General features: G+C 38.9%; 1 protein-coding gene across 1 annotated transcript in view; it reads left to right on the top strand.

The window, feature by feature from the left end:
- Positions 1-2356: 2356 nt before the first annotated feature.
- Positions 2357-27467, top strand: part of LOC128356806 (metabotropic glutamate receptor 4-like) — a 126893-nt gene continuing 101782 nt past the window's right edge. The window contains exon 1 of the mRNA XM_053316937.1: positions 2357-2791. Coding sequence (XP_053172912.1) covers positions 2372-2791 — 420 coding nt within the window. The 5' untranslated portion in view covers positions 2357-2371. The remainder of the gene's footprint in view (positions 2792-27467) is intronic.

Raw genomic sequence — 27467 nt, 5'->3', positions numbered from 1 at the left:
AAGAAGCACATTCCTTGCCTGCAGGTTTTCTCCTTAATTTTCCAGCGTAGATTATGATCTAATTCCAAATTCTCATACAACGTTATTACCACAGCCCACAAAGAGAAATACAATTGTCAAATTAAAATGCTATTTTCAGGCCACCCACCCTTTTCAAAGTATAGAGTCCTCCAGAGAATCACTATGGTCCATACAGCATGGAGTACTCTCCTTCTCCATGGTGCTTTTGTAAAAATGTCTCTTAATGGTGTTTAAAAAGCAAGTGTGCCTCTGTCATCATTACCAATGCACCCTGTTGAGCATGTGCAGCAGTTTACCGTTTACGTATTTGTCTGTTTTCAGCTCTTTATTTTACCTTTTTTTTTAACAAAAGACCAATGCCACACAGCCACCCTTTCCTCTTCCTTCTGTTCTGGACTTTCCTCTAGAATGAGTCGTTTTGCAGTGACTAGTAGGCCTTCATCCATTATGGATGCTGTGTTTTAGGGGGATGATCTATGAAGGATGATATAAATATCTCCTTTAGGTTCCCAGCAGGATAAGAGAGGCAGCACAAGAGAGGCCACTGTGTAGTGTTAGTGCAGGGCATCTTTATTATTTGATTTGATGTCCAAAGTGAAAAGAAAGCAAAGATGCACATGTGACTTGCACACGGCAAAGTTGTCTATAATTCATGAGTTGTGGCCAATCTTTTGACACCCCCACTTCAATCTCCACTTCGATGAGATATTTCTACAAATATGGACTCACCATTAGAGGAGAAAAATACTATCATAAAAAAGAGCTCCTACTGCCAGCCACTTCACATCCATCCCCATTAAAATAATTGCAAAAATATCACCGCTTCACAGTGATGGCTTTGACAGCTGCTGCAATATGGCGCAACTTTCCGATCCTGAACGAATTTTTGCCCTTTTTGTCCTCTGTTTCAGGCTTCACCACGGCAGGAGGCTGTATGTTAGCATACAAAAGCAGCATGAAGTAAATCTGACAGATATGTGTGTGATGGTCAGAGAGAGTGAGCTGAAGGCCTCTCCCACTGTGCCCAGGTCCGCCATTCTATTAGTCTGACACTGTGGAAGTAGCCAGCCTACTGTTGGGAGAGCGTACACACAGGCACATGCAGAGTACCACTGTTGATACAAGCATTGAGAGACTACAACGGGATCTGATTGTGCTCATAACTGGAGGAAAATTGTTTCTTTTTCTTTGATTATCACACTCCTATGTTTTTAATTTAATATTATATTTCATAACCTTTTGTTAAAATACTCTGAAGAGGACCTACATGAGCAGAGCACTGTGTGGTTATGAAGTCTGTGGAACGGTGCCAAGCGGCAGCAAATCAGTTATGCTCAAGGCACATAGAAATAATTCATTGCAGTGCTCTGAAAGCAGTTGAGACATGGGTGCAACACAGAACAGATTTCCTGTGCAGAGTTCTCAGTCCAGGTATAATTTCTGCTTAAATTTTAGGACCCAGAAACCAATTTGGGCCTGTGACTGTCCAATCCAAATGTGCTGTGTAGTTTTGAAAATGATGTCATTTAAAATACGGAGGGTGTGACATCACTTTACATGCAGAGCGGGAACAGCTTGCCTTCCATCCACTGACTTATAGAGGACTTATGTGGGAGATTCCACAATAAACACAAAATCTCAACTATGTGGGAGAGTGCTACAACACCCCCGCATGAACACATTTTATCTCACATTTTCTGCTATCCTAGAAGTTGCTCTTTCTGCTGTGTCTTCAGGATCTCACACACCTCTCTTTTCTTTTTGTAGGTGCTGCCTCGGAGCCCACTGGGTCATCTCGTGACTTTCTGAGTGCTTGAAGGACCAAGAGGAGAGCTACTGTAAATGCCCCTGAGTGATTCTGGAGAAGCAGAGAAGAGAGGAAAACTTCCTGCCTTTGTTCTCTCCCATGCCTTCTGAGAACGCTCCTTTTAGACTCCGACTCAGCTCGCCCTGTACTGTTTAGTTACTGCATGTAGCCACCACTCTCAGGTGCAAGGAAAAGAGTGAAACACAAAGAGGAGAGAAGAAAGGGTAAGAGATAAAGAGAGAAAAGCTGCATAATTAGTATTACTGAGTTTGTGTCAGAGCTAGAAAGCATGAGAAGAGACTTCTGAAGACGACTGCGCTCAGAAATATCGCGGCTAACCTTCAGGACATTTGCATGTGTGTGTGTGGGTATATGTGTGTACTCCTCTTTCATTTTCAAAGGACTTGAATTTGTATTTGGATGCGGATTTAGCCTTTCATTATGACTCTGCGAGGAGGCTTTGAGAGAGCGTGGATTGGCTGCTGCTGCTGGGTGTTGCTGCTGGCTTGTTACTTCTTGATCGCCTTGGCAGCCAAACCCAAAATGCCAGGCCACACGCACCTCAATTCAATACGCATTGATGGGGACATATCTCTGGGTGGACTGTTTCCAGTGCATGCAAGAGGAAATGATGGTAAAGCCTGTGGGGAGTTGAAGAAGGAAAAAGGGATCCATAGGCTGGAGGCCATGTTATTTGCCCTGGATCGTATCAATAATGACAACGAGCTGCTGCCTAATATCACTCTGGGGGCACGCATCCTGGACACCTGCTCCCGGGACACTCATGCTCTGGAACAGTCGCTGACATTTGTTCAGGCACTGATTGAGAAAGACTCAACTGATGTCAAGTGTCTCAGCGGAGGGCCGCCCATCATCACTAAGCCCGAGAGGGTGGTGGGAGTGATTGGTGCATCTGCCAGCTCCGTGTCAATCATGGTGGCCAACATCTTACGTCTCTTCAAGGTCAGTTTCTTCTTCAGCAACCACTTTCTTACTTTTTCTTCAATATCTTTTTAATCATGATTGCAGAGCATTGATGTTTTCTCTTCTTTTTTTTGTGGATCAGACTTTTAGTTGGAAACAACACAAGGCAGACATTGAATTTTAAATTATTTTAACACACACACACACACACACACACACACTCTTGCATTCAGTATTTCCCAGTCTCTGTTATTGCTTTCTGCATTTCTCTCTTTTTATTTTCCTTAGTAGCTTAAATCACAGCAGTTTGAGACATCTTTACCAACTGTCCACAAAACTAGGACTGATCATTACACCATAATTTTCTTCACCAATTACATTAATTTGCCAAGAGTCCTTAGTGTTCTTCATCTAATTAGCTAATTTGGGTAAACCATGCATGGCACCAAGAGCTCACTGCACTGCTACTGAACATAGTGTATAAAATGAGCTTCTGCTTTGCACTGGCTCAACAGATGCACATGGGAGCAAAACATAAACAGTACATGACAGGACTTTTGTAATACCTGCTCAGTGCAGTCACACTAAACTACAGGCTACAGCCAAACTAATGAGCATAAGGGCCGTGTCAAAACAGCTTGTCTTTTTAATAATATCCCAATATTCATGCCAGACTAGGCTGCACTAAGAAAGACAGTGGTTGTGTATGGTAACCCTAGCTGTATGACCACAGATAAGGTGACCCCTTATGGTCTCTTTGGACTTTATTTACTAATATTCATGAATTCACTGACCATACACTTGCTCGTATGTGGCCCGTCAATTAGTATCAATAGATTTAATCCTATAAGGGCTGAATATAAAGTGTGTGATGGGCTTGCTTTCCCTCTTTTTCATCCATTTAGCTTTTAGTGACAAGAGGAGGGCAGAGAACATGGTTCAAGGTCCTATTTATATCACTATTTCACACTTGTTACAATTTCCAATGACAGAAACCAGAAAATATGTCAATGAGAACAACCTAATTGTGAATTCAGTTGTGTTAAAACTGCACAGGTGATCACAAAGAGCAGGATGGGATTGAACAGAGGTACCCATTAAACCTCCCACATGGGCTGTGTGGCAGCAGAGTTCTCTGTGATTACTTATTTTAAATGTCAGTATCACAGCCGTTGTCATTAAACTGTATTTATATTGATTTTGTCTGACCAAGAAGACAGAGAAAAGAAGATTTAGCAGAATGTATGTTGTTCTCTGGGTCAGTGGAGGATGTAGCCACACCTGGCCATCAGTGTCTACCAGTCCACAATCAGACTACAACACTGCTGAGAAAGTCTTGACACTAAAGACCCTCTTCTTGGTACAGAGCATAAGGGAGGAAGAGAAACATAAACACATACATCACCAAAAACCGAGACATCCCTTCTATCGTTACTTCAATCCATAAATGAATGGTGACAGCACAACACACATATATAAGTCTCATGACACTGCTGAGCACAAATACAGAGACAGAGATAGGGTTATACCATTACTAATTACAATATTAAAGTAATGTAACTTGATTACTTTTGGACTACTTCAATAGCAAATATGCAAATAAAGACAAGAGAAAAAGAATTATCAATATGATGAATTTTACTTAATTCTATAAGACAACAGAACAATCAATAGCAGTTTAAATGTATGTTCAGAGCAAGTGTGTTTTTTAAGTGTTCAGCCAGCAGACGACAGCAGAGTCAGACATGTATTTATTTTAAACTATCGCTTAGTAAATGACAAACTTAACGGAGCACTGACTACCATGAAGCGCATCGTCTCATGATGTTAGTACAATGTTTGTTACTATAGGTGGAACAGTGGGGCAGCAATGTGTGTACAGCACTCTGCTTCCACCCCCTGCAGGTATAGTGGGTGTGTCAACTGCACGCTGCAGCTTTAATGGTGACAGAATGAGAGACATGTCTGCAAGCAAGGACTAGTGTTATTGCCGAACATGGACAGTCTGAAAATTGTAATCCTGCCAAATAACAATTAAAAAAATCAACCAAAACATTTTATTTTTACAAAATTGAACAGTTATTAGATTACATCTTTTTTTCCTGTAGCTGTACCTTACATTTATTCCGTTACTCCCTAAGCCTGTCCAGAGATGCCCAAAAACCTGGGATGACTGCCACGCCTTATTCCATTGTGCAACCCTCCAACCCCAAATGTGCCACAGAACAAGGCTGTCAATGCTGCCAGAATCCTTGTGGAGGACACATGAACAGCCAGAGGAGGGCCTGTCCTCTCACAGGCTTGTGAGACGCTAATTGGCAAGCCTCTGCTTAGGCAACATTTTGCCAATGAGTTGTTGTGTGTTCCAAGGAGCATTCCAAATCCTGCAGTGGGAACACATTATTTAAGTTTTCCTTTTTTCTCTCTGTAAAGGGCACTGAGCTGCACCATCCAAAACTCAGTGTTCCTGGGCAAAGAATGAGTTTTGTGCGCGTACAGTGCTGCTCGTATTCGAGAAGCCAAAACAGCTTAGATGGACTGAGAGGCTGCACTAATAATTCGCCCTCTGGGGTGAGGTCAGGGCGAGCATAAATCCTTTTTTGATGGACAGCACCCTTAAAGATATCTGCACAGTGGGCTTGACAACCACTGGCAACAGACGGGCATGCTACAGGATGCTGTCACGTCACTCCAAGCAGGAAGCACTATATTTCAAGAGATGGCTGCTAAAAACGACCTCTCCAAAGCACTCATGACAGAACATCGCTGACACATACACATTGAACCAACACACCAACACACAAGTCTAGAGCAGAAGTAGAAGAAGAAGAAGAAGCATTGAACCGAGTGATTTCTTTACCTACAGTGGGAAGTGACAGTATATTGGACCAGTCACGCAAGCGCTGGATGGCCTACATCACTGTTGACTTCAAACTTTGTCTGTCCTTGACATGATGCAACCATTGCAAGCTAGTGGGAGCAACCATTAGCCAGGCATGTTCTGCATCACAGTGCTGCTCCTGTTGTTTGACTCAGTGGGATCAGATGGAAGGAAGGAAAAGTGTAGAACAGGCTTTTAGTTAATGGAGTTTGTGCAAATGCATCCACCTCCAGTGGTGGATCGGCATTGGCTACCGCATATAAAACCTGGCTTTCTATCTCTTTAAGAACAGTTCACATCATATCAGTTAGTGTGTGTGTCAGATCTGTATATGTAACACTGTGACAATTAATTGAACGGCAGCACATTGTTGTCCAACCTTTTTATAGCTCCACATGTTTTCAACAGGATATCTCAAAACATGTCAGATCAGCAGTGAATCTTTTTATAAAGCAAGAATCTGATGAACAAATTCTTCATATCACATAAGCAGAAAACTCACAGCATCACAGAACTGAACATATCTGACAAGAGGTCAGTGTGGCTTCCCCCTGGTTTGCCTTTGCTTGCTTTTTCTTTCTTTTTGTGAATATTGGTTTAATGTTACACCACATGCAAAGTAGTTAATTACAGAAAAAAATGGTTAATTCTCTCACCAGAGCATTCATTGAATATTTATCCCTGTACTTTAAAATACACATAGTTGATAACTGTGAAGCTTCAAAAGCCTCTAATCAACTTATCGTCTATTTTACATTCGACAGGTGGAACAATTTTTCATGAATCACACTGATAGGGATACAAGAAACCATGGAAACGTGATTTTGTATGGAGCCCATAAGTGGCCCCAGGTGCAAATAATAATACTGGATTCAATATTTTTTTTACTAATATTAATACCACACTCGGGTCACACAACATGATTTTGCATATGCATGAGGCAGACCTTCTGCTCGCATTTCGATTTACTGTAGAACATCAGATCCATCTCTCTCCTCCTTTTAGTTAATATGTGCCCTCGTTTCTATAATTTTCTCTTCAGGATTTAATCGTCACGCCAGCAGATGCAATGATGTAAACAAGTTGATAAAAAATGTTCCCACTGTGCTTTTATACTCTGCCATCCTGTTTTATTATCCTGTTATTTACTTGCATTATGTTGGAATTTACTTCATTACACTGTTTTACTTGGTATGATTACCCTGATATTATGTTCAGTAAATTGACATTCAGTGGATTGGAGCCTTTGAAGTATCTTACTTCAGGTAAAACTGCAATTATACAAATGGTCACAATGCTGCAAGGCAATGCATGATTGTTGCAAAAAACCAAGATGACCTGACACTTTTAAAGCCAGTGCCCTTTACCAATGTGAAAATGCAAACTGGAAGGATGTTGTTTTTGGTCATTAAGCAGGCGAAATATTCACTTTTCCTCAGTTCAAGTGGAAAATCATGAACTGCTGGTGACTTAGGGTCGTGGGGTATGAAGTAGAAGTTGAGTCAGGTTGAGGGAGAAAAATACCTCTGATCTCTAAGAATATAAGAATATCTTAAGGTGGATTTGTCCCTAAAATACTGCTTTCATTTTGGCCTTTTTGAACAAGTACTACGTGAATTTCACACTGTGGAATTTCAGAGTACAAAAGTCAGCAGGAGCCATCAGAAACCACTCTCCTGCAATTACTTGTAATACGTTGTGCTTGCCATAAGGATATTGACTAATAAGTAAAGCTAAGGTTGTACTCTCAGACGGCATGGCTGGGCAGGTTCCAGCTCTTTTCTCCATCATTAAAGTCACATAAAAACCATAAGCAGTCCTGGCTTGAGTGGCGGGGAGGGTTTCACTACTATCCACTTCCCGCTAATGACTTTAAAAGTCAGGCATGGCTTCTTTCAACCGTTCAACCTATTTCTTCCTCACCTGAGATGTCACTTTGACATCAACTCAAGGTGATGATGTTGTGTCTTTTTTGCATGTTATACTGTAATAATCCAGAACAATGATATAAACATGAAGGAGCTGTTATGAGATATTTTGTGCTGGTCAGTAGCTGCTTATGTATGCTGGTTTGTTGTGGCGCCTTATTTTCTTTAACGCAGTGTTTTGTTAGAGTTGCTTCATCAAATTTTCATGTTTGCTTAATGATTTACTACACACAAAGAGCACCCCGCATGAAAGCACGCAACCTAAATACAATACACCACTGATATAACTTTGGAACCGTCGCTGTTCACACTGTTTGCCATCCTCATGGGCAAGGATTGGTTTCCTGACGATAATTGGCTTCATGCTTGCAATTGTTTTTCAGCTCCTTACTTTTGGGCCTTTCCTTATCCTCCTCACAGTCTTAGAGTGGCTCATAGCAAAGTGTTTGCTCAGCACTTCAGAGCAGGCAGGATTCCGTCCCCATGGTGTGTCATGAATATTTTACAATATTGTTACGTAATTCACGCCTAGGGATTGACATTGAAAGCTCCCCCTCTGCTTCCCCTCATCACTGGGTCCAGCGCTTGGTCTGTTTTCATCTGCTAGGTCTTTATACTGCTATATGAGCGGGAGCAAAGTGCAACCAATACTTGAGGTAATTAGTGGTAGGTTGCTTATGATACTCAAGACATACTGAGTGTAATTAAAGCCCCAGGCTTTTGATTGTGTCTCTGATACATCACTGAAAATAGCTATACTGACTAGCTTGAGGGATATTGCTGCTGCAGTAAGAAACTACAGCATGTTTTAGGTACTAAAGTTGACTTGCTGAGATAATCATAAGCTTTCAGACATAAAATGGGCTTATTATTATTATTGTTATAAAGATTTTGCTTTTAGTGGACAGCGGGCAATGAGGAGGCAGACAAGAAACAAGCTAGATAAAGAGATGGGTATGGCATGCAACAAAGGTCCCTGGCTGGAATCAAACCACCAGCTCTCTAAATTATGTACAACAAGGTACAGTCAGTCTGCACAACTAAGTGTTTCCTCTGTGGAGGAGTGAGGGAGGAACTGTGGAGACAGATGGAAAGAGGGGAGCAGAGGTGGTAGCCAGGTACTCTGAGCAGAAAGAGGAGGGTTAACTTGCCTGTTGTGCTGTCTGTGAAGTACAGACCTTGCATACGCCTCTCTCTCTTCTCTCATTAGAAACAGAGAGGCCCTCAGACACAATGCCTTACTCACCCTCAGCATTTCACTGTGTGGAGACAGGGCTCTTATTGGATTACTGCATCAACCTACAGTGAAGATACGATGAAAGCTTTAGAGGCTCTCAAAAATATGCACACATCTGGTTTTTTACTTTCACTTGTTAATGTCAACCTACTACATCTAGACATGAATGTGAAATATCACTTTCAGTTGCTTTGAGAACGGAATAAAAATTCAGCAGCATGAATGTAAAATGTATGTATGTAAAATGATGCGAAGAAGCTGTAGAGGTGTTTGAAATGGAGCAAGTGTGTCGATACTTTAATTTTGAAGCCAATGTGACCAGTACACTGAGCACCAAGCCACCAACTAATCAGAAAACAACAATCATTTTGAATAAAACAGCATTAAAGGATAGGTTCACTTTTTTAAAAAATCCAAAAACAATAGTCTGGTGCCCTAATGTACATTAAAACAGTTTTTGCTCATTAAGATATTTTTTCACAGAGGAGATACTAACACATCGGTGAAGGTGGACAGTCCTCATTCAATACAAAAATATATCTCAAAATGGACTAATCAAAGCCTTCAGCAGTTAGCCAATCAAATGCATCTCAAATGCGTCAGGTTTGTCTTTTAGTACATAATTAATTCTAACTTTAATTCTTGAACTTGTCTTATTCTATTTCAGCCTAATTTTGTATTTCATTATCTTAGCTGTTTAATGACTGTTTTCCTTGTATTTAAATGGCCTTTTATGGTGTGTTACTTTTGCACTTTGAGGCTTTTAACGTTTTAAGTGAAGCACTTTGAATTGCCTTGTTGCTGAAATGTGCTATATAAATAAATGTGCTATATAAATAAACTACAGTTTTCCTCTTTCCATTAATTAAACGGTTCTAGTATCCTGATGATTGTGATGGATTTTTTTTGGCCACTTGAATCCAGAGAAAGTTCAATCATGTTTTATAAAACAAACTGAATGAAACACAGAGCTGATCATTAAAGTAGCTAACGAGTGAGCCATCTTGCTTCCTTTACATCTCGGTTGAGTGTTGCACATGGGGTCAGTGAAACAAGCTGTAAACCTACAAAAAGTCATATTATCACCTTCTGATAATTATATAGCTAATGTTTTTATTGGCTCAGCATTAATGTGGAGTTGTGTTTTAGCCACTTGATGAATATTCACTCTCCTTGTAGCGACATACATTTAACATACTCTGTCTATTTGATGTTGAACAGAAAGCAAAAGTGGGTGTATCAGAGCTGTGTTTTTTTTTTCTGAAAACATCTGCCCGCTGCAGCTGGAAATGACATTTATGAGAGAGATAAGACTGAATCAAAACAGTATATTTACATTATAAAAATAAGGGGAAAAAAGAAGAATGAATCCAACATAATAAAAGGGAATTACCAGCAAAAGGAAATAAACATCAGGGGCAGCCTGGAGCCATCATCTCTGGTGGCCAAATATGATGATGATTATTTCATTTGTATGTTTATTTTACTCTTGCCTCCAAATTACTTTAGTCGTTACCTTAATTGAATGCCATGTGATTTTTTTTTTCTTCAAGTTTAAACTACCCAGATGTGCTTATGTAGCTACATGACTCATTGTGTGCTGTCATATCAATACATATTTGATATTTTTTTTTAAATGTATAGGCTGTAAAACCAAAATAATGAGCTGGAAGATGCTAAAACAATAAGATGAGAGACTGCAGAGTTTGACATTACAAAATTTGACATACTATTTTATTTTATTTTTCTATGTCCAATAGTTGAGAAGTCACACACACATAATTTCATATCACACTGTCGCTGCATTGTAACAATAATCATAACAACATAATAAGAGGGGTGAGGTACGCAGTGGGGTATATTTCAAGCAATTGTTGCAGTGTGACATACATTCCTCATAGTGTAGTACAGCTAACACTCTGACCTGTTAGTGTTTTATCACACCTGGACACTGCTCTCAATGTGCACCCTGTCACCTTCCCAGAGCCTCATCAACACCCTTGAACTGGACGGTAATTGAGGAGAGAGAGAGGTCTGGACGGGAGCATGGACTCTGACTAAGCTCCCTCCCATTCTGGTCTCAGTGTAATTTGGTTCACACTATGCCACATTAGCCTATTCACGCAGCCAATTCCCCCAAAACTCACCCACCCATGCCAAACAAATCCCATGTACATGCTGAAATCCTTACACCCCGGAAAGTCCGACTGTTACAAACAAACAGGGGAAAGCAAATCCAATAAATGCCCTAAAAAAACAAGCAGCAAGAAATTGATTATATAAATTTGCAGACCAGTGGGGCTTCCTATGGTTTTATCTGTGCCCCTCAACAAGACCAAATTCCTGTCTTTCTCAACCCTCAGATTGCAGACATCCCCCGCCATCTACCATGCTCTCACTACACAGGAGCAAGCTTCTTTAGTTCGGGATTAGTTCCGATTCGACTCACTTTGCCCACCCAGGCCGAGTGGTCAATTCCTAGGACAGTCATGAGTTAAGGCTGCTCGAAACCTTGCTTTTTTTATTTTTTTATTTCTTATTCTTTAGCTCTGTTTTTATCCCTGTTCTCCTGGCGTTTGCAAATCCCTCTGCAGGCAACCCAAACTACCGCTGGTAATCACCAAGCACAACGACAAAAAAAAAGCTACTGTGTGGCTGTCTCCTCCTGTGCATTCTCTTTCTCGATATGTTAGGTTTCACTCAAATTAATTCCTGGCATTTAATTAGTGTGTACGAGCATAGGCCCATAGAGGGAATGCTGGCAGGAGGGAAAATGTTTTTTTTTTCTCTGTTTTTTTCTTCTTCTCTTTTTAATAAATGTACGATTTCATTCCTGTTAAATTCTCAAAGCCAAAAGGGACAACGAAGAGCACAACACAATTAACAATATCAACAAGGTTTATTTCCTGTGTTTGAGCTGTCACTATACCACAGTGGCTGCAATCTCCCAGGTCGCTAACATTTAGATCTGTATCTGATACTCTGCTCTTACTTTTCTACTCCCAAGTTTTTAAAAAAAAAGAAGAAGAAAAAAAAATCTGCTCTTCAGAACAGAATCCAACAAACAAGAGCGCAGCATCCATCACATAGTTTCCTTGAAAAGAGCGTGGGATTAAAGGCTTGGAGCTGTCTCACCTGCATAATCTCACCATCAACCCACCAATCCATCACTGTCCTCTTGTGTGTGAGGCTGTGCTGCTTAAAATTTACTCAGAGTTTGATGAAAAGTTTGAAGCCGCAACGTAGAGAAAACAGAAAAGCTTGAGTAGCTCAAACAGATTTAAATTTGAAGTAATCAATGGCAGCATGACAGTGTCGGTATTGATTGCGGAAGAGATTTATTATTTATTTTTTCGTTTAAATTTGAACAGTCAAAGTGACAGTGTCAGCGAGGGGGAAAAAAAATAGAGTGCTTAGTTATTTATTAATTTCAGCGCAGCAGCTTCTCTGCACTGCTCTTGAACAATAAATATAAAATATACGAGCAAGAAAAGGTCAATATAATAAAATTTTCATATGGCCACTGTAAAGTTGCTTGAGATCTTAAAGGGACTGGGACTGTCAGCCCGCCTGCTAATGCCAGCTGATATCCTCAGACTACCCTGCAGCAGGGACAGAGAGGGAAAAGTTTGGCCTCCTTCAGGCTAAGCAGCTTGGACATCTTCCAGCCTTCCAGCACATGAGACAACATGGAGGCTCTCATGAGTCACTGCTGTGTCACAAAAAGGGACTCGCTTTCTGGACAGAGGTAGTCAGGATATACCAGAGTTAAACATTTTATATAAATAGGACACAGGGAAGGTTGATTGTACACAATGGCATGACCTCTGTGAGCAAAGATGATTGTGAATGTGGCACTAATGTTATTTAGTTATTTTTTGGTCTGCTGTATTGAGAGAGCTTGGCCATCCATACAGCCCTACAGAAAAAATGACTCAGAGACCATAGTCATGCAAACAGCTCTGTGAAGCTTCAGAGTGGTATGCTGCATGCTACGTCACAGTAACAATGCTAACTTGTTGATATTTAGCATGATCTCAATTAGGCATGGGCCGGTATGAGATTCTGGCGGTATGATAACCATAAGCAAAAATATCACTGTTTCACGGCATGGCGGTAATGCGATTACAGCTCTAAAATGTTTCTAAAAGGAAGAAAAATAAAGATGTTAATTTAACCTGAATATAAACTGTAATGACACCACCTGAGAGATTTCTGACCTTTCCACTTTCTGTCTTTGACCAGACAAAAAACAGCTAATACCTTAGGAACGGTATGACAGACAATTTGGTGGTTTTGGTTATCGTGACTTTTTCAAATCGCGGTATACCTTGAACACGGTTATCATCCCATGCCTAATCTCAATTTAAGTTTACTGTGTTGGCATGCTAATATTTACTACATAAAGTACAGCTGAGACTGATGGAGGTTACTTTCGTTTTGTAAGTATTTGTTCACAGAGCAAAGTCAAGGCTTTAAAGCCAAAGTCATCCATCCCAGAACCAAACAACAAGATTTTCAAAGCTTTTCCCATCTATATCTTTGACACTCCGACTCTCAGACTGCAGCGTTTAATGTTGATCAGTTTAACTTTTCCCACTTTATTCTTAATCCATCTTGCCACATTGTGCTTTTCTAACAAAGCTAAACATCCAGCAACTTCTACTACAAACCTCAAATCTGCATTCCAACCATGTAGGTTTCTTTTTCATGTTCACTCTCAGTATGACTCAACAAAACAACTTTCTTTTTCTCTCTCTTCCCTGAGGCTATCCTGCTTCTAACTTTTCAAAATGATCATCCTCTATTTCCCTTCATGTTCTGACTTCATCTCCTTGATAAAAAGATTGCTGCTTTAACATTTTTAAAAGGGGAAGGTGGAGCGTGAAGACCCCTCTTACACTGCCTCCATATCATGGGCAGATCTCTCACAAATTCACATTAACAACTTATGGGCTATTCATGTCCCACTGGATAAGTAGTCACTGTCATTCCTTGCTGTGCATGTTCAGAGCAGGGAATCTAATACGGTCCAATCTCATATAAGGCTAGTACTGGTGTCCTTTTTTTTCTGACTGTACATTAATTCCACTGATCTTTTTGGAAGAAATCATAGAACTGGATTAACTTAAATTGACCCTGTCTAGAAATATATTTAAAACATGCTCCTGAGACATAATTTAGCATTTTTATTGCTGTAGAGTAACGTCTTGATTTTTAGAAAGTCTTTTAAGGTTGACTCTCTGTTGTCTGTTGTTAACAACATGAGCACACAAAAAAAAATGAATGGATGAAACATTTCAGTGACTGTGACAGCTGATATTTATGTATGCTAAGAGGCAACCATGAAAGGAGGAGAGATGCCTCCATGGTGGCACTACACACTATCCATCTATTCAGTTCTTTTAAGCTGTTGGAAAACATTAAGACCCTTTGCTTCTTGTTTTATAAAGCTCCTTTTTCAAATGGTCTCACACCAGATGGTCCCACTACTCTCATGAATTTGTTTTCATTTTCTTCTATTATGAAATCCTTGAGCAATCCCAGTTTTCTGTCTCTACAGCAGTGCAAAGTTTGAAGAAAGAAAACATTTGCATGGTTTAACAGCGGTTCCCATTTTGTGAAATCAGTTAATATGTTAAACTAATGTCCAATGAGACTGGATGCAAACATAAAGACTGAATATAGAGGCCAATCACACATGCTCTTCAAATATTTGTACACATTCACATTACGAGCTTGCAGAGGACGATCAATTCTCATTTATAGCCTAATTATTGTCTCAGGTGCTTCCTCACACCATAAATCCTTACAGGCTATAGCAGTCTGTTTGTCACCACACCATCACCTTGTTTTCTTTAACCTGCAATCATTAAACTATCACGATTTGAAGGCCTTCAATTACAACCACACCTGGATATTGAGCTTGCTTCTTCAAGCTGGTTTGACAACACCTCATTTCCTGACAGGTCTCCTTCGCCCTTTCGTGGCTGAAAGTCGATGTTGTGCACTTGTACAGTGCTCAGTTGGAACATATTGTTATTGATTTCTCAAAAAGGTGACATGTTGATATTAAACTCTAAATGAATGTGTCCAGTTATGTTTTGGTTTCTAACCTTAAAGTTTCAATTTATGACAGGCAAAACATGTTCGAGCCAAAAATTTCCAGTCTGGAGGACAAATTCCTCTCTCTCCCTGACACAAGAGAGGATAACTGTAAATATTTCTTCTTCTCTGAGGACAGTTTTTATTCTTGTGCGTTATTATGAAATGGTGTATCAATTCAATCAATTCAATCAACAACACTGTGGGCAGTTTAAATGCTTCAAATCCTGTATAATCTTTCTACCCATGGCTCCAACAGACTCTTCCCATGAAGCTGTAATTACTAGTTCTGACAATAAGACCAATAAGAATAGACAGTCATCTCTCATAAGACCACAAAGCCACAGATTCTTTGTGAAATCTCCTTCTTATGAACCAGCATTTTGGATTTCAGTCTGGATGGTGTTTTGTATCCTGAGGTGCTTTGTATTAGTCACTGCTGATCTGTCTCATATAATACTATTTGTTACGGTTAAACATGTAGTTTGCCATCTGATATTACATATCGTGCAAGTCATCTTATCTAATCTCAGTTGCACTACATTATAGATGATGGTTCTGCACTCACAGCCCTCCCCTAAAGTATTTGACTTTATATGTGCATGTGAACTTGAAAACAGGCGTATATCATAATTAAAGTTTAAGTACTTGTATGGATGAACACTGTTTGAGGCGTTAATACTTGGTGAAGCTTCAGATTTGATGCCTGTTGTTCAAGATGGGGAAAAAAGTTTGAGCAAAAATTATTTTCTGTGTTTTATTTTCATATAAACATTCATTTCAAAGACACATAGTTTCAGTACATGTATATAAGTCATTTATATTTGATTATAAGCAACAACACAAATAAAGTTAACTCTAAGTCATTACAGTGCATCTAATTAAAGCAAATCCTTCAACCAAATAGATTTGTTTGACTGTACACTCCAGGCTGATACATGGGATTGTTTATAATCTGGTGTCTCTATCAGCTATAATTGATAGGATATCATAATTTGCCTTTGCTTTACTAAACTGTTAAAACCGTTTTATGGTGTGACAACATTATGTTTAGGTCATGGTTTAGGTTAAAATGATCACTTTGTTAACTTTAGAAAAATATGTTCTGTGTGTAAAAGTCCTTAAGCTTAGACGACCTTCATCATTGTGGATTTTGGCTGACTGACAACACGGCCTATTTGTGTAGTTTTTCTTAAGAGGTTGATCTCCTTGAGTCAGATGTGCAGGTGCAAATGGTGTAAAATATAAAGTTGTGTTCTTTTTAGAGACAGTTTCATGAAGTTACAGGGTAATAATAAGTTCACATAATGTAATACCTTATAACTACACATATACATATACACGTTTTCTGATCAACCGACTCTATTAGCAGGATGACCTACTCCACCAGCTGTCTCGTTTTTCTGGGGAGGATAGTCTTAGTCAGAGTTTTGAGAGTGTGTGTTGCCCTTCCTCTAACAGAAAGAAGATCTGGTGCTTTCTTATGATATCATGTCAGAGTGGAGATCTCTACCTCAATAAAAATCCGTAAACTGAGACATGATCCACAGCCTCAGCAGTGCTATGAGCCGCTGGCAGCTCGCAACACTGCTGATTCGTGGTAAAGCAAATGTCAGCACAGAGCAGTAGTTTAATCACATTAACAATGTCACATTCCTTATTTTGTCATGCATGACTTTCTAAATCTGCAGGAGGATTTACTACTCTTTATATTACAACCTGCTGCCTCGGTTTGACCCTAGATTTACTGTCTTATGTGTTTCAATAACACCGCAAAGTCAACAGTACAGATGGCAAACCCACAAGATCCCATTGACCCCTGCTGGAGCATGACCATTACTTAAAAGCCAAGTAATATCGACAGGGAAGAATAAACTGAGCAGAGGGACTTCCAAAGTCATCCAAAGGTGCTGCTCTTATTTCATTTAAATCATAGAGCAGTTTGTGTGTCAGAAATCTTCATCTGTAAATGAAACTTTCTATGACTTAATTAATCAAAATATTCAATAACCTATTGATGTATTGATAATAGAAATATTTATACAAATTGTTTCATTAAGTATATCTTAATCATATCATAATATTCAACATGTTCCTTTTATTATTTCCCCAAAAAAGGATCTGTATTATTATTAGTAGTATGTAGTTACTGTATATATTGGGTTGCAATATATGAATTTTGGTGTATGGAAAAGAAAAGGGAAAAAAAATGTTTAACAGTTCTTTTCTGTAAATGAGAGTAATTGCTCCTACAGTATAAATGGAAATATTCCTCTATAAAAGCAATTAAGCAGCCAAGGGGAAAAAAGCTTTTGATAATTATATTCAATTAAAGGAAGCAGGTAATTAAGCCCAATGAGAGTGTGAAACTTACTTTTACACAAACAGAAATTAGTTTCAACTGTGCTTAGTCGGCTCTGAGTGTTCCCGATGAACCCTGAGGAAAATTTGGGGTTTAAATCTGTGTTTTTTTTTAATGAGAGTTGGATCTGCTGCACAGGATGAAGGTCACGGCTAGATAAAAAAGGATAACATGGTTTACATCAATTATCTCATTTATAGCCATTAAACCAACTATGTGGAGTTTTTTGGTTTGGAAACAGTCTCGATTTAATACTGATGCTCTATATGACCTACATTAGCAAATGAGACCATGAGTGAGAAGCTTGGCTATTTTTAGTCAGAAATCTGATGTAACAATTTACAGCACGCAGAACCCAAGAGCCTACGGTATGTTTACGTTACGTTACAAGGAAGAGAGGGGAGCCACCAAAATCAACACTAACGAAACTTCCTTGTTGTAACTTTAAGTGATTATAAAAACTAGCCGTGATTCCAACCATTGAAGGGGAAAAATAACAAAAGCAGTCTTTAAAACAGTAAATACATCAAGCCAGTTACTTGTCCCCCAACAGTGTGTCTCCTCTAAAACAGTATCCCTGTGCTGACAGTGACACTCTTGTGTAAAAGCCATTACCATCGACTCAGTGAATACATTACCTGCCCGTGTACTGTGCTCACAGTTAATCAACTAGTCAGTGTTAATGGAAGCATCAGATCCTGACATAGACACCTTCAGTGATTCTGCAGCTGCAGCAGAGTGTTTTTCTCTCCTGTTACTTCACCTTTGTTAAATGTTTTGAAAGCACAAATGGTAGCTCCGGTAGCCAAAATGGTCTAAATTAGGTTTGAATAGGAAAAGCTAATTATTTCCTAAAGCAGTATCAGGCATATATTTATCATTAAACAATAAGACATACTAATTGTATTGGTGAATGCTCTGCACATTAATCACATTCATATGCAAACTATATGGACTGCATGTGACAGAGGCAAATTCTAAAACTCTCCTTTTCTTTTCTTTTCTTTACATGATAGCACAAATAGGGGGTAAACTTAATTTGTTGTGTTCACAAACATTTTCTTTTAATATCCAGAGGCAATTTTCTTGTTGCTAAGGGTAATCTACAAGACTTCAGTTCCTTGGATTCTCCATTAAAAGGAAGAACATGCAAAAACCCAGAAAGGAAAACAACATTAAAATTAACATGGAAAAAACAAGACTCAGTGCCTGGAAAAACATGCAAACAGGGTCATTTAAGTGCTGTGAATATCACAAACAAAATCCGTTTTAAATTTATAATATTGGATATTATATGATATACTGTATGTGACTGTTGCTTAAGGGAAAGTGTTTAATATGGCTCATTATGACACTACTCTGGACAAATTATAAACAGCTTCTTAGAGGGTGAAATCAGGTAAATGTGCATGATCATCATCTGCAGCTTTAACTGATATCAGAGTAACATAAGGCCTTCGACAGTCATGCATTGTTTAAGTGCTGCGTCATGTCTTCAAATAATCAATGCATTTGGCAGGTTTGAAAAGCCGTAGTTAAAGGTAAACTGCAACCGTTTTGGTAAAACAATTAATCAGCTGTAACTTTACAGAACTACAACAGTCCGTTAAGTTTTCTGATTTTCAGCACATTTACCTATTGTTATAAATACTTTATGCTGCCGTCAGTCTTTTTAAAAGCCACATCAAGTGTATTACACCTGTGTTTCTTCTTATTTCCATTTGCAGGTCCTAAACTTCAAAGATCTGCCTCAGGTGAAAAGCCTGGTTTGCTTACACATGGAGAAGTTAGCTGTCTGTTGGCATCAGTGTCAAAGCACACACAGGAATGACTAGATTGAAACACTCAAGCAATCAGGCTGCACTGCTTACAGACATTAGCAAGGCACAGTTTGATTTTGAGCAGGACAGACTGCAGGCACACTCAATCAACCCACTCTGTTGTCTCATAACTGCTGCACACTGCATGTGCTATCAATGCTTTCCACCGCCCCACTTCTCCTTTCTGCAAGTTAAGCTGAAAAAAGGAGTAATGAAATATTAAAAAAAAAAAAAGAAAAAAGAAAACAACTATTGGGGTTTGCAGAGGAGTGCCTTTCTTTCTCGCTCAGAGTCCCTGAGCCGTTGTACAGATAGGCACTGACTGACCTTGAGTTTGATGTAATTCAAACACAACTTGAGTGGAAAGACTCAGAGAAGAGATCAGATTCAGATGATGTGGTATTAGTTCAGGTAATGTGAGGCAGGCCAATAAGAGTGGGCTGTTTCCCACTTGTTTATACCAGTGTTTCAACTGTTAAGATGTTGCTGCCAAAAGATTCCATTGAATTGGTCTCTGTGGGATGAGCACTAATATGATTAAGCAATCTATGCAAATTAAACATAATTTGCATTACCTTTTGTGCAGTTCAGCACAGTTAAATCGTTGGCAATTAAAATGCTTCAGAACATGTAATAAGGCCACCGCAGACACACAATGCTCTTAATACAGAGTCAACTGTTAAAGCATCTGAGCACTGATTTAAACATTTAGACCCATTTCCTTTCTACAATGGTAACTTGATAGTGCTAGTAGTTTGTATTAATTGCATTGTGTATTCCAATAGAAATGGTGCCATTAAAGGTTTAATTTGACCTTTAAGAGCTGATCCATAAACTAGTTTAAATGTATAAAATAATACATTTTATTGGAACAGTTCTCTTTTTATGGTCTGTCATAGAAAAGAAAGAAGTAACCCCATTTTTTTTTATTTAGGAATGGATTCTTAATAGCTTTGTAACAGATAATTAAGTGGTAATGCTAATCAGTTGCCTTCAAGTACTTAAGGGATATTCACAGGGGACTCAAATCCCATAACATTAAAAGGACAGATAAAACTTACCCTAGATTCATTTTAGAGTTACAGAACGACAATGGTCCACATTAGTTGAAGTTAAGAAACTTGGAATAAAATTGGTATAGATACCTTTAATATTATTAGGATGTTTTTTTTTTCCTATAATGCTTTAACGGCTGAACTTTTGTTTCACCAACCTTGTTCATTTGATTTTGGTCATTCAATACATATCCGATGGGGTAGAGCCAAAGAACACAGATCAATAGTGCAGTCAAAGGTTTTAAAGGCTGGCAGGATGAATGGATGGCAGAGTGCTTTGAATTATTCAATGGCGCTGTGGATTTGTCAGCCTCTTTTACGCTGACCGGACTGTTTACACAGCTACATTCAAAAGAGCTGCAACCACCATGTAAAATACTAAAACAGACATCATTCAATCATAACTTTCATGTGCAGTCAGTTATTAACATCAGATAGCGAAATAACATACCAATTACGGCCCAATCACTGTTATCAAGCATTTATTTTAAAACAAATGTTTGATATGAGAGACGAGCTTAAATGTCAAAACACAAAAAACATCAAGAAAAATAAATAATTGCCTGTAGAGATGTATTTTTATAATGTTAGCTGTCAAGAAAGTGAAAATAATGCCTCATATATGCAAAAGGTACCTGTGACTAAATTGTATTCAGGTCTGTTGACACAATATCCTCATAATGAATGGAATAAGTACACAATAAACCACCTAACATGAATATGGACCCATGACTCATCAGTTAATGCTGTGTTTGAAGTGGCTTTTTACATTGACAAGGTTTGGTAGCCACTGAGATATTGAATGAAGCAAATGCACTGATTGGTCAATTCTCCAGTCATATACAGTAGCTGATGTACTTAACCTTGTATAATTACACAGGAACACATGTGGGTGTTCTTTTACAATGGCCCTACTCAAGCCAAGTTTAGAGTAGATTCCTTTTATTATAACACATGCATCAATAAGCTACCCATCATTAAATATACTATAACCAGCATTTATTATCAAGCAATCATACTGTAGCTTCCATAGGTAAAATTAGAGGTACAAAGGGCATTGTAGGAAATATATGTAATCATTAACTAAGGAAGAAGTAAAAAGGCAGGTTCAGAGAAAGTAGGTTGCCTAGCAATAAGTTGCAACCAATTATCAGTCCTCAACACCACACTACTTGTTGGTTGACTGCACTTTTCCAAGGCTCCGCATTCAAATTAGATTGTGAATGCTGTTGAAGTCATGACAGGACGGCTTAAAGCAGGAATCCTGCTGGACATGAAAGATTTCTGTAAATGACAGCAGGAGCAGATTAATGTTGCTGAGGTGCTTTATGTTCTTGACAAACAAAGACTAACTAGCTTTAAAAAACTGTTCATTGATTCAGTTGCTCACTAGCTGCTAGCTACTTAGACATGTGCACTTTTGTGAGTTTCTGTTGATTATAGACTGTTCTGATGTTGGATATCTATGCCTAACATGGTCAAAGTTACAACAATTGAGGTTAACCTATGTTGACATGTTCACTGCAAGTCAAAAGCCCCGGCTTTAAACTGTGCAATGTTTTTTCTACCTACTGCTCAGAAATAAAAAAACTGAAAACTGAACCCAACTGAATTTTATACAGATTTCAAGACTTGCTTTATTCCTATGGCAAATATAGTTAGTGTCATGAACAGCCATAAGTAATTTTCCACTTCTAAGAAATGGGAGTATGAGAGTAAAGTACTGAGTAGTTGAAGAGGGAAACAAAATTGCTTTTAAGTGTTTAAGGAGAAGAGGGAATCTGAAAGAAACCGAACAGAGCAAAATAAATTGGAGCTCTTTTGAATATGAGTTGAAAAAGCACATGCAGGAAATTTCAAAAAAACGTTCAATTAAAAGTTCTAAGGACAGAGTTAATGAAAATAGTGGCGTTTGCATTTACACCTGATATAAATAAGTGTTATCGTGATTCTGCCCACATTTTGATAGGATCTTAATATGCAAATGAGTTGGGCAGGGTTGGTGGAGTTGCCAACAAACTTGGTCAAGGGAAGCAATGCCGTAGACAGCAGTCACATTTTGCAAAGGAGGACTTTACTGCTTACTGCTGCTTGCTTAAGCTAGGTGGAGTCAGGTGACCTTTCAACTTGATCAGGGCTTTATTTTTCTTTAAAATGTTAAAATGGTCATATTATGCATATTTCATTTACACCTCGATCACCTCCTGAAATGGTCTGGCTGATCTGATTGCAATGCATTCTGCATACCTTAACACCTTGCATTGACTAACTTTTTTTCTTTGCTGGTGTAAATGGGATTATGGTTTTGGAAAAGATCATTTTAGCCACCCTGTGACCCAGTTGTAAAGTAGTCATGTTTTTGTTCAGTTTTTTTTTTTTTTGATGTTTTACATGATTGAGCAAATGGTCACTGTAAATCTGGTTATTATATTTAAACAACAAGCTATAGCAGAAAGCATGCAGAGAATGACAATAGGAACATTGTTGGAGTCATACAATGTGTATGGATGTAATGATTCAGTAGCACGTTTCTTACATTAATCAAACATAAGTGTTCTGAGCTCCTGTTGCAGACATACAATTACTGTAACATTTCACAAGTGCATTTGATTGATGAAAACGCTTTGTGAAATAATGGCAAAGGAGTGGACAGTACAAAGATGTACTTTAATGAACACCTGTTTCCATTTATTCTGAAAGAATGAGAGACTCAGGCTTGTCAGTCAGAGTTGGAGCAGACCAGATCTAATTAGCTTTTGCTGCTTAGCTGGGAACTCCAACCCCTTTCTCCAACTTCAAACCACAACTATCCCTCATTTCCAGACACTCCACAGCAGAATAGTAATTATCAACTTCCACTTTTCTTAACTATCTGTGATGGCTCTTGACCAATTATAAAGTGGTCACTTGGAAAATGGGGAGAAACTCTCTTGTTGTTTGTCACTTGAGGCTATCTTTGAGTAATTATTTGACAGAAAAGAAACGAGTGAAATAAAACTGCACAGGAAAGGGGCAACACAAGTGAAGTCTACTATGGAAGAGATGGGAGAGGCTCCAGCGGTACAGGTGAGAAAGGGTGACATACTCACTGGGGCCCCCTTCAAGTCCTGAAATGTTCCTTAGGTGCTGAAGCAGCCTGTGAAATGGCTTCCTAGGGTCAAATTGTTTCGAGAAAAAAAAAGAGGTTGTATATAATGGCATGTATTCTACCACCTCCTACTAAACCAGTCAGTGATAATGGCGGAAAAAACATACAGTAAATGTGGGCAGAGTCTTCAGGCTTTGTTTCTGTTTGTGTTTATCAGGCATCCACAGATCCCTTCCAGTGTAGGCGTCTAGGGTAATGGATTAGAGTGCTGTTGCCAGTGATATCATGGTTGAGAAAGAACTGCATATTTTAGACTTTCTTTGTCTCCATGTGAGGCCTGTATATTTCACTGGTGAGTTAGACTGTTACTGATATGCCCCCTGGCATGGCGGCCCAGTGTGAGCATAATTTAGTGCAACAACACTGGCAAACCCCAGGGTGAGGGAGAATGGTGGAGTAGCAGGCCGGCCAGAGAGGATTTAATGTTAGCCATTCTGTGTGACTGCAGGAATATGGGAACATTTTGCATACCACGTGCAGCCAGGTGCATCAGCATTTAATAAAAAAAAATACTACTGCCAGGTATTATCTATAACGCCTGCCAACAGTTTAGCCATGACTTAAGCTAGAATTGTATATATTATGTGCAACAGATGTTCTGGTGCTTGAAATATTTGTTTGTTATGGTCGAAGCCACTGCTGGTCTAAAACAAAAGAAAAGCAACTTTCTATTGTTTTCTCAGACAACACTGCACATTTATTTGAGTCATTTCTCTTTATTCACCCACATTCACACATTTCTCAGCAGTTTACAGCCATTTAAGCCCAATTTTAAGAGCAGAATATAATTTTGAGAAACAAAAACTATAGAATTCACTATCAACTATGAAATCCTTCACGATTTCTGCTGCTTCCTCTAGTGCGTGTTCTGTCACAACTACTCATCGATAACCGACATCATCTTACAGTACAGCCATCAATTTTAAAACATGACCTTATGGAACGAACAGATGCAAAGATGAAACAATAATGAAACAATAATGAGCTCCTTACTGACATTTTAGTCTTATTGATGCTCCCTGAAATCCTGAAATGCATAAATTGTTTCCGTGTCTCAGGCAGAAAGTTGTAGGGCTTCATCTAATATGTGATGCTGTCAGCTTGTTTTCTGTGGCTGCGTTGAAGAAAATTCTTCTCTGTGATTTTTTTTTTTTTTTTTTGACAGTATTACACCTGCGGAGAGCACCTGCAGAGAGCATCAAGCACGACTGACAATTCACATATGTGCATACTTTTTGTTAAGCTGAAGAAGAATCCATTTCTTAAAAAAAAATGAAGGTGCTCTGCTGTGTGCTGGCATTTATTATCCTTCCATATATAACAGCTTAAAAAGTACAGATTAAACCAGCTGGGGCCCCCTGATGATATTCGAAGTGCTCACATGAGTTGTGCTTATAGCCCACATGCAGTAAATGGACACAAAAAGGAGCCCATATTGAGCTTATGGATGATTGCTCACATGCCAAGCAAATGTTTACACCATTAGTGACCCACATGACCACATAACCAAGGGCCCACATAGAGCTGATGGACACATTTTTGCGACCAAATTTTATAAGAGAGAGAGGTCATTTGTTAGGCTATACTATATTTCATGTTAATCTGAGCAGACCGTACATTCATGTTTTCAGAGTCTGTTTGGCAGGCAGAGCAGTTCTTTTTCTTTCACTGTATTTTACTGTACGGGTTTTGTGCCAAGCATCATTGCAAATTGGTTGTATATCCACAGTACTTCAATCTGCCATGACAGTCTTTACAAAGTGCTTTAGTCATTCTGAATCTCTTTTGCTTTGTCTATAAAATTGTAAAAGTGCACCGGGATTGTGGATTGCAGGTGCCGCTCAAATCTTACGCAGTGTATGATCCTCCCGCCGCCTTTTCTTCTCTAGTTATTTAACCAGATGCACATTCACATAGATACAAGGAAGGCTGCTGTTTCATTTCCAGAGATAAAACAGAGAGAAAAAAATATATATATATACCATATTCTTAAATCGTGATTCTGGAGTAAATCTGTATAAATAGTTACACGTTATATTTAAAAAAAGGTTTTAAAAACTGTTTTCCTCCCACGTTTCTATTAAAAGACCTCCATACATCTGTCTCCATCATATGAGGAGAGCGTCATGCAGAACTGTAAGGATGCATAGTCGAGATAAGAAGGCAAATGCTGGGCAAAGGGATTCGGACCTTGCTGACATGATAAATAAAACTGCAGGCCTTGCTAAGCCTTACAGAATGAAAATGCAGCTATGCCTCGACCCCCTAGATTATATATATGAACTAGAGTAAAGCAAATGAAAAGTTCCCATTAATGCTGGAATAATTAACACGAGAAGACAGCAGCTCAGTGCTCAGTAGTCGACTGGACTCATTTGTGAATGAAGTGATGTAGGAAATCTCTACCCACATTAACTGACTTAAAACAGCTGCTGTGCTAGGGGATGCTCAAAAGGCTGAAAGCTGAAGTTATGTATGCATCAGTTGATCGCTATGTCGTTGCTCAAATTGTCACCAATCATCCAATTCAAATGAATCAATAAGGTGGTCTTTAATATTTGAGTGCACATACACTCTTACTATGCTGATCCTCCTTGCCAGCCCTTCTGTTTCTGCTTTAACGCCTTACTACTACTCGCTACATGCCACTGTAACTAATTAAGCTGATGCCAGTGTCTGTCGCGACACCCGCTAAGAAGCCAAGAGTCCAAACTCGGATTACTTTAAGCCAATGGCCTTTCATCACTCAGTCATACATTCCTGCCTCGGGCCATGGAAACCGCTCATTATCCTGCTCGTTCCATAGCCAGCCACACATGCATTGGATCTTAAACACTGGAGCTCATAGAAGAGAACACTTTCTCTTGAACTCATTAGACACCAGAGCCTACATTTCATTCGGGATACAAAAATATCTCTTTACCAGAAAAGATAGCCGGGAAATGCAGTCCCAATAGTCTTGTTTAACCTATGCCAACTCCATCAGAAGGTATTAAGTCTCTGTCTCACATTTAATAGCAATCTTGGCTAGGTCATCAGTCTCAAGTCCTAGAGGTGCACACGTCAATCCTGTGAAGACTGCTTATCATTCAAGACCAAAACTCAGCAGAAAGACAAAAGACACAACAGACAGCAGAGTAACATCCACAAAGGTTTCACTAATTTAAGAGGAATAGTTCACTGTAGAGATTTAACGGTACACACAATTCATGGTTCAGTTTGTACCTCAGTTTTGGTCTCATGGTTTGGTACAATTTTGGTACAGCAAAAAATATTTTGGTCATATTTTAAAAAATGTAAATATACAACAATGGCTCATTGGCTGTAACTATTACTGAAACAGTTTAATTGTGCAACAGTGGAAAATGAAAACAACCTTTCTGCTTCTTGGAGTCTGGACACCTGCTGACAGCTCTTTTATGCTGATTTATGTTCTAACTGTACATAAAGAAGTTGAATCTAGCTCCCTCTCAATCAGCTACAACAGTAACATGCTGCTTACACACTGATGCTTCAGTATTAATACTTTAATGATGACATATAATATCAATTATTAAGATTTTAAATTCATGTTATTTTAGCTGGATTTATTTTCTTCCTTGAGTATTTGTTTTTTATTTCTACGTAAAGTATAACTGATGTGTTTAGTTGGCTAGGTCTCCCTCGTAAAAAAGGTTTCAATTTCAAGGGACTTCCTGTTTTTTTTTGTCTATCTTTGAATTTGTTCTTATGATGAGATCTCTGATAATTATTGTTGTTCTGAATGGTTTCACTCAAAGGGTAACTGTTTGGGTCACAAAGAGCATTCTTCATATAACACCATGCACCAAACTGTAGCATCCATACCGTGGCAGTTCAGGACAAATGCACATCCTGTCACACCCCTAGTTCACTGTGACAGACAGCAGGGGCTGCAGTGATTGCAGTGGAAATGGCTTTGCTAGATGTGTGAATATAACCAAGTCTTTTTTCAAATGCTTCATTCACTCTGATTAATCTCATCTTGCATCAGGGACTTATAAGAGAAAACACACAACTTGTCTTCAAGTTCTCTGCAGCATTTGTTGATCTGATGTGTAGTTAAATATTTGAGGAGTCAGCCTTCATGGGTGTGTTGTAACCTCTTTACACAGAAATCCAGTCCTGAAAATTGACTTCGGAAAGGTGCAGAAATTCTAA

This window comes from Scomber japonicus, chromosome 4 (assembly GCF_027409825.1).
Source record: "Scomber japonicus isolate fScoJap1 chromosome 4, fScoJap1.pri, whole genome shotgun sequence".
NCBI classification, from domain to species: domain Eukaryota; kingdom Metazoa; phylum Chordata; class Actinopteri; order Scombriformes; family Scombridae; genus Scomber; species Scomber japonicus.
Note: the sequence above shows the minus strand (reverse complement) of the source record. Positions and strands in the feature narration are given on the sequence as shown.